We start from the raw sequence: 14,571 nt of genomic DNA on the forward strand, positions 1-14,571 counted from the left end.
GTTTATATGATACTCATGCTGACTTGATGATGCTCATTTTAGAACTAGTACAGAATGCTTCTGTAAAAACTGCACTGTGTGAATGCAATTTTCCATTTCTTTTAATGAAAAAATTAATTTTTGCCTGAAAGTTCAGTGTTATATGTGTTTATGACTATAATATTAATAAGTTAGTTGATAGAGTCTGAGGCTAGTAATGGAGAAAATACACCCATTTTGAGAGCAGATTTTCAGTTCTGGTTCACCTGGTCACCGAAGTCCAATGAAGAAGCATTTTCTAAACGAGTAGAGGTTACAGGACAGTGTGCCAAATTTCTGTGGTGAAAAATTTATCGTTAATTAATCAGTGTTAATTTTTGCAAGAAGAGTTTGAGGACTTTTATAGCTGCAACTACAGTTTGAACAAAGGCACAGATGTCTGCAAGCTTAAGGGGGGTTTTTATGAACTTACTCTCATTTCCCATATTGTTCAGAGTGAGAGACTCACTGGAGATTCAGGGTGAGAAGTAACTGGTGCAGAGACACAAGACGTGCACAGTCCCTCCTTACACTGCACTTGTCTCTTCTGATCTTTTAATTCACCAGGTCCTGTCCTCATGCTCTCACCTATCTGATTTCTGTAAGTTTATCTACTTAAGATGAATATAGTGCTTGCTTATTTTGTACTGGAAATGGCACAGAGCTCATTGTACGTGATGCCTCTCACAGAGAAATCATTTCAGAATGGCAAAGGTATCTCTAACTTCATTGCAGTTTGCAAGGTCATTGTAGCATCTCCGTGCTCTGAATTGCAGCTGGTGACTCAGTGCAATCCGCAGCATCCCACGATCTCTGGGAAAACTCCCACAGAGCACAAAGGTGGCTTGAGAGCTGCTGCAAACATCTGTTTCTATGTCGTCTTTTTCTCGCTCTCCCGTGTTACCTCACTCCTAACAAAAAAGGGGCAGTTGTTAAGATACCTGTATGGTCACATACTGTTCAGGAGCTGTTCCTAAACACAAGTGCTGCCTAAAAGCCTGTTCTTTTATACCAGCTACGAAGAATACAGGGTTATTAACAGCAAATACAGGACCTACCTGGCAGCACCTGTGCTAAGAAAGGTAGAAGTTCTACACACGTCTGACATTCACCAAATACTTTCTCAAACCTGGCTCACAGATGGGATTGAAATTGGTATCAAATGCTTTTGAGAGTTCTGCACTCTTACAGAACGTGGATGTTTTGAGACAGGCAAGGAATACTTTAAAGTGTACAACTAGATATTGTACACTTGGTGGGGTGTTCTGCGATTCATAGCAAACACTGGGAAATGACAAAGCAATACATAATAAAGTGTAAAAGAAGGATCAGGACGGTTTGAGTCTATGTTCCAGGAGCATTAAGAACTTCTGCTGTCTCAAAATCTGTGGGTTCCTGAACAACGTCAGCTGTTGATATGGAGGAGAAAGGGCTGATTGCTTATATGGCTATGTTGAAATATGTGGAGCGCTTCTTCAAGGCTTTATTGCAGTGTTTTCTGGTTAGTAAATAGAAGAGAGTGGGTTAGTCAAAGTTAGAAGGCAGCAAAGCTAGCAGTTTTCACAATACTCTCCTTCAGCTCCCAACAAAGAGATTAAGATGTGACTCTAGCTGAATTAGGGCATTAATGTGCTTTGTGCTCTTCAAATGACATCCACTATCTTGCCATAAATAATTCTGCACATGAATTTATTTTGAGATTAAATTATTGTCCTTGTTTAATATGATTAACACAACATAGAGATTCACATCTTTAAGTCTTTAAAATACTATATTCCATATAAAAAGATATTTTGTGTTCTGCAACAGAATGCTTTGGCTTCTGCCAAATCAGCGTAAGTGAACTAGTCATAATCCCTGTGCGTTTGCAATTACCAAAGTGGTTTGGATGGCTTTACTTAGTATTAAATCCTGACATCATCTTTAAGTACAGAAATCAAACTTCTTGTAATTAAGATTGTATCAATAAAGTTCTCACATTTCACATCTTTTCCAGCAGTCATACTAAACCAAAATTGTATGATTCATTGCCTACCTTAAGCATTTGTTCTTTCCGATAATGCCAGGCTACTGATGTGTAAACAGAAATGTAAATACATGCTTGGGGGCGGGTGATTGTTTGGGCTTGCACAATAGTACTGAATCATTCGAGCAGGTCTCCTTGCTCTGTACTGTGGGCTTCACAAACGCTGCTCAGAAGTGCAGCTCCAGAGCACAGGGAGCTCGTTTGGACTCAGTGAAGCTTGCAATTTTCTGCTCTAAACATATTCCATCCTAACTGTAACTTCCGAACTAGGACTTTTCAGTTCACAGGTTCATTATGAGATACACAAAATACAGAGATTCATAGTCAGTAAAAGGTGCTTCTCTTCTAATATGCTCTGTAATCTGCTGAAGTAGCTAGGGTTTTTTAATACATGCATGAAAGGAGGAAAAAGGAGTGAGGACTTTTGCAGCACATAAGCTATTGTTTCTAGAAAGTTGTTTCAGGCATTCTTCCAAATAAAAATGCAAGTTGTTATGCTTATGAAGTTCCAAAAGTTGTTGTATTATTCTTTGAGGATTTTTACAGCTATAGGCTAAAAGCTTGAGCGCATAGGATTCTGCAGCTGATGGCATTTGTATCAGTTCCTGTGTGTTCAGGGAGTGTGTGTGCATATGCATGCGTGTGCTGGGAAAAAGAGACCAACCATGTGTAGGGAATTGTTAAAACATGCTAGTCGCTCCCATGAGACAGCTGACTTCTTGGCTGCCTCTTTATACCACCCCATAAAAACTTCCTTGACTATTACAAATTGTTATTCAAGTGATTTACTGAGTTTGAGGAGGCTGCCCCACGCCACAAGTGTGGCATCTTTTCTGAGATAACTATTTGAGAATTTTAAAGAAAAGCCAAGAGCAGCAGCACAGATCTGGAGAGATGTGGGCGTTACGTGCTGTGCGCATGAGATACGTGAGGATAATTGCTGCCCAGATTTTGTGCAGAGGTGATGGTGTTAATGAGCATGGCAGTTCCTAGGAAAGTGGGCAGCTTGTCGAGGGCCATTTGGGGCAGCGATTTTCCCCAATATAGGAACTGAAATGAAGATCCACAAACTCATTGTGTTTGTGAGTTCCAGCGAAGCATGACTACTAATTCCAGAGAAGCATTACTTTCATACTAATGATGTTGATTTTACTCTGATAAGCTCGAGAAATGTGCCAGGGCCTTGGCCACACCTTCCTGCTCTGCTGTTGCAGGTTTTTGTCCATGCTAACTCCTCCATGTCGCCAGAAAGAACCTGGATCGCATGTACATGCAGTGCCCTCCCAGCACTGAAGCTGGGTCAGGTTGCTTGGGGCCATGTGCAGTCGAGCTCTGACCATCTCCAGGGATGAATGGAGATTTGTAGCTTCACAGGGCCCTTTCCCCATCATATGATGACCCTTGTTGTTAAAGAATTGAGATTTATTTTTTTTTTTTAACATCTGGCCATAATTTCCTTTGTTGCAACTTGTGTCTGTAGCCTCCCATCCTTTTGCTGTGCATCTATGAGAAGAGTCTGGCTCTGCTGTGTCTGTACCTTGTCAGTAGGTTGCTGAAGGCAGGAATGGGACCCCATCATTTGCCTCCTCTCCTTTGGGCTGCATAAGCACAGGTCTCTCAGCCTCTCCTTGTGCGCTCAAGCCCCTTGACCATCTTGATGGTCCTCCACTAGACTTGCTCAAGTTTGTCAATGTCCTCCTTGTGCTGGGGAGCCAAAACTGGACACAGCACTCTAGCAGTGGCCTGGCAAGTGTCAAATAAAGGAGAAAATCTCTTCCCTAGACCTGCTGTCTTTGCTTTCTTACTAAGGGAGTCCAGTATGCAGCTATCCTTCGCCACTCAAGATGATCACTCCCTTTGAACCTGTCCCCTGGGACCCTCAGGTCTGTTTCTGCAGAGCTACTTCCTGTCCAGTCCATGCCCAGTTTGTGCTTGTCCTTGAGACTAGCCTGTCCAAGTGCAGGACTTAATTTTGCCTTTGAGTTTCATGAGGCTGTTCTAAGGCCATTTTTCCAGCCTGTTGAGATCCCTTGAAGTGACAGCCTTACCCTGCAGCTCCTCAGTTTCATGTCATCTGCAAACTTGTTGGGGAATGAGATTTTCCCTGTCTCTTCCTTCCACATCCTCCCTGAAGTTCAACCAAATGCAGACGGGTAGTTTGGTGAAGAGGAGTAACATGCTCTGAGGTTAAAACATAGCTAATTAAAATGTGATATCTGTCCTCACCTCATCATAGGCTTAGTGGCAGCTCTAGGCAGGAGGGAAGTATTTTTCCCAATGGACTAATTCTGTACAATTTCTGCTGCTATCTGACCAAGAGACAGTGTGTTGAACTAGTTGCAGCAACAGACTGTTGTAATATAGTTGCTATTAGAGCGTGCTCCTCTGCGTGTTTTTGTTGTTGTTTTGGGGTTTTTTGGGAGAGTTAGTATCCATTCAAGGCTAAATTCTAAAATTCTTGCTTTATCGTGACTCTTTAGAAAAGCAAATCCTGCTCCTGTGTGGTTTAAAAAAAAAGGCCATAATGCTGCAGTATTTTACTTCAATGTCAAAATTAATCAGACTTTGGAAAACTTTGCCTTCTATTGCTTGCATAAATGCACATATGCAAACACTAGTTTGCATTTTATCAATTATCTGGTTGCTCAGTTCGTAGTGAAATTTTTACATTAAATCCTTTAGCCCATCTATATATATACTTAATAACTGGAAGCAGATCTGGCAGGTTGAGAAGGCGAGAGCCTCAGATTTTCCAGACTACTTAAATAAGAATGGTTCAGTAATTCAGGTGCAGTACATAGGTACTTGAGGGGAAGCCCACTATTTAGTTTTGCAGTGTGAGCAAGTGCTTGCTGAAGGAGAAAATGCCTGCTGAAAAAGGGGGAAAACACCATGCCATCTACAGTCACTAGCTAATTCTCAGACTATTTTTTTTTCCCTTTTCCTCTCTTGCCAAGAAATATGATCGTTCTTTGAGACCATACAGTAAATACATCCTGAGAGAGCAGTGCAGAAAAGAAGTTAACTGAGCACTCCTCTGGAGGAGGAGGAGACCTAGGTAGGACTGAAGAGGGCTGTGGGAAAGCTGAGAAGGGAGGCACAGAGGAGGGTGGGAGCCCTGCACAAGGGCTCATTGGCAGAAGGCGGCAGGAACAGGATGTGTTTCAGCTTGGGTGGCTCTGGGAGGAGCAAGTGTTGGGATTAAAGTGTCTTGAAATTGTTCCTTTTCTTTTCAGACGCAGACAGTGAATTTCATGGGGTGGATTTTCTGCCAGAAGATCTCAACGAGGCTCCAAAAGAGACAGGAATGAGGGTGAACAAGAAATACTCCTGTCTACCTGCTGAGGAGAAGGGGATCCATATTATCAACATCCGAGCTATTGAGGATATAGGATATGACCAGCATGAGAGTACAGTGAGTAAAGGACTTGCCAGATGTGTCATAACTGGCGTACTGTGCTTTACCCATTAGCTTATTTCTCATTCTTTCCATTCCCAGGATGCTCTGAAATCCTCTCCCTCCCTTTCTCAGGGGTGCTGAGACAAGCCACAGTAAATGCTGATTTAGTGATGTCTGTTCTTTGATGTGAAGAAGGGAAGCAAGGGATCCTTCTTTGATCTGTAGCATAAAAAGGGGTTGGTTATTCTCAGAGTAATCAATCTGGCAATAAGGCTGTGGCAGCCCTCAAATCTCATCGCCCATATGGAGCAGAACAGGAAAAAATGTATAAAATTTCATGCAAAAGCTGTTGTTAACACAGGTAACGTTAAACTAATATTCTGTAGCACACAATAGAGGTTAGATTTCCAGTGTCATTAATTGTGCCTTGGTTAAATTCTTTAACACCGATTTTAACGGAAGTTAGTAATATGAATACCCAACAGGATTAGGAGTTGGTTATGTCATAAACACATGAAAAGGAGTTTATTCAGGTGAAGGAGTCGAGGTGGAGCAGGCTACGTAACAGATCTCGCTGGGGAAAGATGGACCAGGAAAAGCAATCCTTGATTCATTGTGCTTGTGCTTAATTAGGATGGAGCATGGACGAATAATTCTGGCACAGGGTAAACATCCCTCCTGCTGTGGTAAAACTGAAATGTCTTTTCTGTGTCTCATTTGCAACTGAAGGGACACAAGCCTTACATGGTCTAAGTCAACACAGCTTGCTCTCTATTTCAGCATAGCAGCGCTGCGAGAAAGGATGTGGCCTATGAGCTCCTTTCAGCATTAATACCACATCCTTAAAAGAATCTATTTCTTTCTTTAAAATAGGACCAACAGCCTTCTTGGAGCCTTTTGGCTGCATCCCTTTCGCAGTGGGATATAGCTATTCCCATATATTAATAAACTTATTGAGGCTTTAGTATCCACAGTGCAGCACCTTCTCCTAAATTATCAGTGAGTCAGCTTTTCAACAGGAAAGGTCAAAGAAATGGGAAGAAGCTCTCATTCAATTTCTGCAGTGTGACCCATCCCTTCCCGGTGGCAGTGCCTCAAAGAAACAGAGAAACTAGGGATTTTCAGTGCTGCTTTTCTCCTCCCAAGGCATGCTCCAGGAGAAGAGGAGCTGTGGCCAGGACGTACTGATCTCCCTGAGCTCCCCAAGCACTCACTGTGGTCACCTTTGAGAGCCATCTTCAGTCCTGCCTGTTTCCTTTATTTATTAGTCTCCAGGTCAGACCAACCAATTGCTGTCCCTCATAAAGTCAGTCCAACGAGGGTAGGAAGCGGCTGGGCTCTGAGCCTTCTGCCTCTTTTATCTCCTTTTATCTCCCTGCACTTACCTGAACATCCGTCGGTTCAGCCTAGTTTTTCAGAAATTGATGTTTAATTAATTAATAGGATCATCACATCTTTAAAAATTAAATACAATTAGTTAGCTTAAAAGAAATCGCAGTGTACCTCTAGCTTGTTTACAACAACTATTTACTTGGAAGAGGCATTTTATCCTGAAAATCCAGTTAGTTATTCTTAATATTTTGTTTCTATAGAAATTTGCGTAACTGAGTTGCCTGCCACAGGCAGACTCAGCTTGCTCTAAAGAACTGTTCTGAGTTCACAGGTGCATGTCGTTAATCACGAAGCAATCGGAAAGTAATAGTTATTAATGGTCTTCTATATTATAGTTATGCTTAAGAACTAAATAGGGATCTCTAGATAGGGCACAAACATGAGCAGCCTGTGCCCTAAACAATGTGTTATTGCTGTGGCTAAATCAGATGCAGAACAGGGGAAGGAGGAAATGGGACAAAGAGTGAGTTCCACGGTAGCAGCAAATGCTGTTTTATTTTATGATATATTTATATATTTGGAGCAAAGGGTTTAGGTTAAATGGAAAAGAAAGGTGGGACCCTGAAAGAAAAGGAGAGAGAAACAGATAGCAAAGGCAGGTATGGAGCAAAGCTGCAAGGGACTGGGGAGATGGGGACCTGCAGCCAAGCTGGCCCTGGGCAGATGTGGTCAAGTCAGGCTTGGGAAAGCAGTGAATGTTCAGGCATCCCCACCTCGGCAGACGGCTGCTCCATGTACTCCCTGGCATCTCGGGCTTCGTGCTGGCTGCCAGTCCTCCTTGCTGTGTGTTACTGCTATGCGCTCATCTGATCGCGCTTGGCTAATTACTTCTTCAGTGCACCTCCTCCTCCCTGCGAGCCCAGGAAGATGGGGTTTGCTGCTTGAATTTGTTGTCTGAGTAAAAATCTCCCCGAGGCAAAAAAGGAAGGACAGACTGTCCCTTAAAGGCATTGGTTTATAGTTACAATAGCTGGGTCCTGCCCTCCCCAAAACGATGTTCAGAGACATACGCAAATCTGTGTAATATTGACTGAAGTTTTGGGTGTATTGGCTCTAACATACTGTACTGTAAGGTCAGAGGTTGCTCTTTTCATCTGGGGTTTAAAAATTGGACTGTCTTAGGAACAGCTGTTTGCAAATAACTTACATTCACGGTTTTATGTATGAAGCAAGCAGAAGGTGTACACGTCCCAAATGGGGTTTGACCGATATGATTTGCAACTGATAGCCAGTTGCTATCATTTGGAGCTCAAGTCCTTTTCCCTACAGGGAGGCTTAATGTTCTTCTGTAAAATTAAAAGCCAGAAAATGTACCCGGTCCCTGAAAAGCCTTTCCTGTGATGAGTATTTTCTGTAAAAACAAATGCAAGTTACTCGTGAATTTTCATTTTTTTTTAAATGGTCTGTGCATTTCCAAGGGCAGACTTGTGATTTATGCAGGAGAAGTACTACTGAAAGTAGAAATGAATAATTGTTAGTGCTTTTGTATGCTTCCACAGTTGCCCCATGCAGTTTTCAAATAAATGCTTGGAAATGGAATTGTGTTTTAAGACTTGCATCTTGCAACCCTTAACACAGTGTTAATTCAAAATGAGAATAAAGCCTTTGCCACCATCAGATTGCAAAGCAACACAGGTTTTATAAGTGGGGGGGAAAAAAAGTGACGAACTCAGTAAGCAGTGAACCCGCTTCCCTGGCGACAGTCTCTCTGCATTTTTGGCCACGCTTCCTGACCAGCTGGCTCCCTTCAGTCTGTATCTAAGATGATCTCTTTCTCAGATGATACGAACTTGCAATGATAGATAAGAGAAGTGAGAAGTGTTTGCACATGATATTAATCTGTTTGTCAGAATTGAAACGCAGATGTCTTGGGTGGAAAAGGACAGATGATCTTAGTGGCGATTAACCCCCAAAGGAGAAAACCAAATCCACCAAGTAGCTGACTTACGAACTAGTCTGCTGGTAATTAGATTAAATCCCAGTCATTTCATCTATTTATTTCTGGCCAATAAAATCCCAGCTGTCTATCAGTAAAATTGCAGGTGTTAACTTGCAAAATTGTTTTGAGTAAGTAGCATGCGGGGACTCCTCCGGTATGTCTGCTCTTTGGAGATGGGTCATTGTGTGCTCCAGGCAAGAAGGAGCCCTTGGTACAAGGATATGGTCTGTCTGGTGTCTGTGTTAGTGTGTGTACTCATGGTCTTTCTCCTCTCTCCTCTCCATACCCCCATTCCCTGCTTCCAGTTATTAAATTCCCTATCCAAAAATCCAGATGCTGACTGCAAATATGGACTCTACTTCAGAGATGGCAAGAGAAAAGTAGACTACATCCTAGTTTATCATTACAAGAAGTCCTCAGCAGGGAAGACACTCGCCAGGAGAGTTCATCACAATGATTCAAGTGCCCGAAGCACCAAGCAAGACCAGCCACTTCCCGGGAAGGGAGTGCAGCTGGAAATGGGGGAAAGTGAACCTCACGTGGATTACCATGAAGACGACAAAAGATTTCGCAGGGAGGAATACGAAGGGAACCTTGTGGAGGCTGGTCTGGAACTGGAACGCGATGAGGATGTAAGGAGCCATTTCAAATGCTTAAAGATAAAGAGGATAACTGGTGGTCAAATCCTGGGAGATGCTGAGCCCTTCCTGTGAACCTGGCTCTGATCAAGGTTACACAAGCTCAGCTCTTCCAGAATTTGATTTCAGTTCTGGCAGTGCCGTCCTTGCCCACCAATTTAATTTGCTTCACAGGAACGGGCTGCAGTGTTGTTCGTACCCCCAATGAGGTGAAGCTTCTTACTTTTCTTGGCCAAGACTTGTGGCGCATCCACTATTGCAACACAGCTTGTTAATGTGTTGCCTTATCTAGAAGTGAGGCTTAAATTGCTCTGAACGCTAGTCCCAGTTTGGTGGGTTTATAGTATGCTGTGGCTTGGATCCACTGGTAATTCCAGTTCTGATGAAAAATACCTGATACAGACAGTGACATTTTTATACCTCAGCATAGACTTCAAGAGAATTAAATTCGTTCAGGAGGTTCTGGTACATGCTCTAGCTCGAGCACGTGGGTCTGTATTACAGTTTGCTCTTTCCATTCTTAGATATGAACAGTACAGCTTGTAACGCCTTTCACCTGTACCCTGAAAACAGTATATTCTATTAAAAGACCATCAGACTATTTAAAAAATGATGTGTGTGAAGTACTGCCAGTGTGTGATTAGTAGAAACAGGCACAGCCGTATTAATTTCAAAGAAAGCTATTACAATTAACTGATCCAACCAATATGCCTGAAACTCCTGTGACAGAGGGTAAACATTTATGCTGGTTTTATTTACAGGATCTAAAAGTTGAGAGTAAACACTTAGACCTGTGATCAGCGTATTAAAAAAAAAAAACCTGCCACCTACTAGTCACAAATTACAGGCGTTACAAAAAAATAAAATACATATTTTGCATGGTATAATGCAAAAAAAGACCCTTTCACTTCTCTGTCCCCCAGGTGAAAATAAGATTTGCTTTCCATCAAACCTGCAAGTTGTTGTGGTGAACTGGAAGCTTGCCTGTGCCAAGTCACAGATACTTGGATTTAAGTATCTGTGTATTTGCAAGTATTTGCAAGATGGGAGGACCCCCTGTGACATGTAATATGATTTCAAATGATGCAGAAGGGCGCAGGGTTCAAGCCAGGACACCATAAAAGAGAGAGAACCCTGTCCTTTCAGTACAAGATACCAAACCAGATCAGGAATGTACAGAGATGAAAGCAAGCCGCAGGGATTTACATCAGCTCCCATATCCAGCACATCAGCGTAGGGGGAAAAACCTACACTTGGGCTTGAAAAGCATGCCACGAAGTTGCGTTGGAGGCTTTACCAATTGCAAGAAGAGCAAAGGTTTCTTAAACAGTTGATGTTTAATAAGTCACTTAAACTCTCTTCAGTAAAGTAAATCCAAAGGGTGTTTGGAAGCCATGCCTTATGGGAAGGCTGGCAGTTATTTATGTCTTCTGAGTAACCGATTTCTAGAAAGCCAGCGCGGAATATAGCTGCGTGAAAGCTAGTTGTTATAATAACTGCCTGAACTGACACAGCAGCAAGATTAGAAAGGTTCATTGAAGTTTCTTTCTCTTCTGTTTGCTGAGTCCCTGCTAGCTTGGTATCGTTTGTCCAAAGGCTTTGAAATGATTGCTGCCGTGGGAGTAAATACAGGTGTATGTGGGAGTGCCAGCAGCAAACCCCCACGGCCAGCCATCTAGAACAGAGCTCAGAGAACTAGGGGGATGCAAGCACACTGCTAATATTATTAACATTTATCTCTCTTATTTTTGTTTCTTTTCTTCTGTTGAATTCTTCCTAGCAGTTTTCCTAATTCCATTAAAACACTACACATTGTAGATATTCACATCTGTACCTGAGGCTGCTTCTTTCTTACCGCAGTTCTGGTCCTTTGAGATGCTGAGCAGCTCTTAGGAGGCAGCAGGGACTTTCTCAGCTCCATTAATTGCAATGCACTCACGAAATCATACCATTTGGCTGGATGCCTGTGCTTCAAATTTAACTGGCTTAGTCTGTATTTGTGTCCATAGCCATTAGTTTTTATTTCCCAAACAATTTTTATCTGTTTAACCTTGTGGTAATTGTTCTGGAAGACAATAGCATTTTTGAGTCACATTTTATAGCAGCTCAGCACAGAGAGGTGTTCAGTGATTGTCCTGTTGTTAGAAACCAGCTGTCTCAAACGAGATTTAGCATGTCGGTGGTAATAGGCTGTTCCTTAACTATGTATGAAACACAAGTGGAAAAAGACTTCATTTCCTCTCATCAGTAACCTTTTCTCTTGCTTTTATTTAAGACTAAAATCCATGGGGTTGGATTTGTAAAAATACACGCACCGTGGAATGTATTGTGTCGAGAGGCAGAATTTCTTAAGCTCAAGATGCCCACGAAAAAGGTGAGTCCCCGTTTTCTTTTTTTCCTCTGGAAGGCATAGTTTAAAGATATGCTCACCTCTGAGCACCTTACAAATGTAGACTTTCCTTCCCACAAGCATTTTTAAAATAGTTAACTAATCTGCACGGAAAACGAGAGTCACAAAGTTGCTTGCTTGGGACAGCAGAAAGAAGAACTGGAAGGAGGAATGGAAATCAAGAATTCCTACCGCTATGTGGTCGCAATGCGAGTGACTTCGTACCATGCCTCATCCCCTCAGCGTGTTTCAACAGAAACGGTTGCAATTGGTGGTGAAATTTTTGTGTGCGTTTTGGAGGTTTTTTCTCACCCGAAACGCTAGGCTGCTAAAACCGAACATAAGAGCAACAATTTGTGTGCAGAAGTCTCGCTGGGTTTAGTGACTCTTTAAATACATCGTTAGTCATATTAGCAGGAGTTGGGAGTACACTACCACAAAATAAATTACCTTTCAGAATATTTGAAATATCATTAAAGACACGACAGTATATTTTCATCAATTCTAAATCATCTGTGATAGATAGCTACCTGTTCAGTGAGCATAGCTTAGAGATGGATTAATATTTAAACACATACTAAGTGCATGTCCCAGACTGCAGAGGGAAGTCTATAATGGAGCAAGAGACAGACTCAAAGCCCAGCATCATTTATTACAACACTAAAACCACAGTTTTGGTTTGGATTTCATATTAATCCTCATTATTGCCTCACTTACCACCGATTTTAATCAGAAGCACAATTAGATAAAAAAGTCTGTTGTGATCCTGCACTTTAAACTGCTTTGCCACAAAAGGAAAGTTAGGTTGAGCATTTTGGGGGGGGTGGTGGGGTGTGTGTTAAAGAGGCCACTGAAGCCTGCAGGCATTGCCTGGGAGAAGCAATGTGCCTGAGAACACCCTCAGACCCCTAAAGCCTCATTTCCAGCTGAGCATCTTTTAGGAGTGGGAGCCCTGCCCTGCATCTGCACATAAGTTTTGTGGCTCAGAGGGGGAAGCCTGTAATCCTCCGTTTAGCGCTACAGAACTGCAATAGACAATTGAAGGTATTTTGGTTCCTTTATATGGAAGAGGGGACGCTCCTGAAACCTGCACAATATTCCTAGGAACGCCCCCTGGGAGAGGAGACTACTCCTGTTGTTTTACACAGGGGGTCTGTAGCTCCTTCATTTCTTTGCACCAGGAAAATAGTAAATGCCAGAGGAGCAGGTGTCTCAGGAGCCAATGCCAAGTATCTCTCTGCTGCACACCCCAGCCTGATTTATTTGGAATCAAACACGGGCCGTGCCTTGGCTCAGAGGAAAAGCAATAGGCTTCCTCTGCTTGTCTTGGTCTGACTTTCCTATCCCTTTATGTGTTTCCAAAAGTCTTCAGGAAGGTAAGCTATACTGCTCGGTAGTTTATTCTGATAGATTTACTCAACTGATGGTGTATTCCTTACAGTTCACTCTCTCCTATGGTTAACCAAAAAGCAATAAACTTTTACTGTTTTTTCTCTTTGCCCACTCAGATGTATCAGATCAATCAGACCCATGGTCTTCTGAAAAAGATTAATTCTGTCATTCAAAAAATCACAGAGCCCATCCAGCCAAAAGTAGCGGAACACAAACCTCAGACGGTGAAGCGCCTCTCCTACCCCTTCTCCAGAGAGAAACAGCATCTGTAAGTGAAAGCTTTCTGTAAATGTCCAGGTCAACGTGTTCCAGCCTTCCTAAGGCACCAAAAGGTGAAAGGGAAAATAAACGGAAAATGAATGCCAACACTTTGTTAGTGATTACTGTAGAGAATATTTCCAGTTTGCAGTAAATTTACGTTGGGGTTTTTTTGTTTGGTTGGTTTTTTTGTTTGGTTTTGGGTTTTTTTTGGCTCACTGTTGAGGAATGAGGCTTTACAGAGCCCCTCTGTCAAATCCCCATGCTGATGATGTGGTATATAATGCGTATCTATATGACTACACACATCAACCGCCTATGACTATACACATTAGGCTGCCAAACAAGATTTATAATGTGGTTTACAATAGTCTCTTTTCCATGTAAAATAAAATGCTCCATAAAATTGGTAGCCAGAGATGATTCTATGTGGGTTGATAAATTTCAGAATAATTTCATTCATCTGGTATGGGCAGCTCACACGTAGTGCCAACCAGTCCGTGACTTTGGAGACGCTATGAGGTCTGTGGTAGCTCTGCCATCGATTCCAGATCAGTGAGAATAGCTGTAAACGTGGGTGTAGGAAAAAATCATAAGGTGGGGCCCAGCCAAAGTTTCGACTGCTGTGGATTGCTTTGCTGCTGCTCTTCCTTGGCCAGCATCCCAGAGGAGAAGCTTTGAAGGCTGTGTTTATGTATGTGCCAGCTGGAACGAATAACAGTCCTGGGGCAGGATTTCTTCACTGTACATACAGGGCTTTTAGTTTTTAATCACGGGATGCAGAACACCGTTGGAGTTGCGTGTGTTAGTTGGGCTGGTCAATGTATGTGACATTTGACATGTTCTTGGCCTCGCAGGAAATGTATTTATATATTTATTTGCATGTAGGATGCACCAGGCAAAGGAGCCTGGTGGCTCAGAGAAAGCCCAAAAGATGCTCTGTAGCTCAGGCACGGATGTGCCTTACGCTGTTTGCAGTGGTGGCTTTTTAGAGTGAGACCACCTGTGTCTTTTGCTGAATAAGGGAGGCAAGAGTTTAAGGTACAGGCAAAATGAAAAGATTATTAGGAGAAAGTCAAGGCCAGCGGTTGGGAATTTAACTTAAGTGAGCATCAACAG

The 14,571-nt window shown here is 42.4% G+C and overlaps 1 protein-coding gene across 5 annotated transcripts in view; it reads left to right on the forward strand.

The window, feature by feature from the left end:
- ANO1 (anoctamin 1) overlaps nucleotides 1–14,571 on the forward strand; it is an 83,297-nt gene that overhangs the window by 29,949 nt on the left and 38,777 nt on the right. For all 5 annotated transcript variants that reach the window (XM_064452893.1, XM_064452889.1, XM_064452890.1 and 2 more), the window contains exons 2-5: nucleotides 5,281–5,459; nucleotides 9,081–9,407; nucleotides 11,689–11,787; nucleotides 13,311–13,462. In XM_064452893.1, the coding sequence (XP_064308963.1) occupies nucleotides 5,352–5,459; nucleotides 9,081–9,407; nucleotides 11,689–11,787; nucleotides 13,311–13,462 (686 nt within the window). In that variant the 5' untranslated portion in view covers nucleotides 5,281–5,351. The remainder of the gene's footprint in view (nucleotides 1–5,280; nucleotides 5,460–9,080; nucleotides 9,408–11,688; nucleotides 11,788–13,310; nucleotides 13,463–14,571) is intronic.

Source organism: Phalacrocorax carbo, chromosome 5 (assembly GCF_963921805.1).
Source record: "Phalacrocorax carbo chromosome 5, bPhaCar2.1, whole genome shotgun sequence".
In the NCBI taxonomy this organism is placed as follows: domain Eukaryota; kingdom Metazoa; phylum Chordata; class Aves; order Suliformes; family Phalacrocoracidae; genus Phalacrocorax; species Phalacrocorax carbo.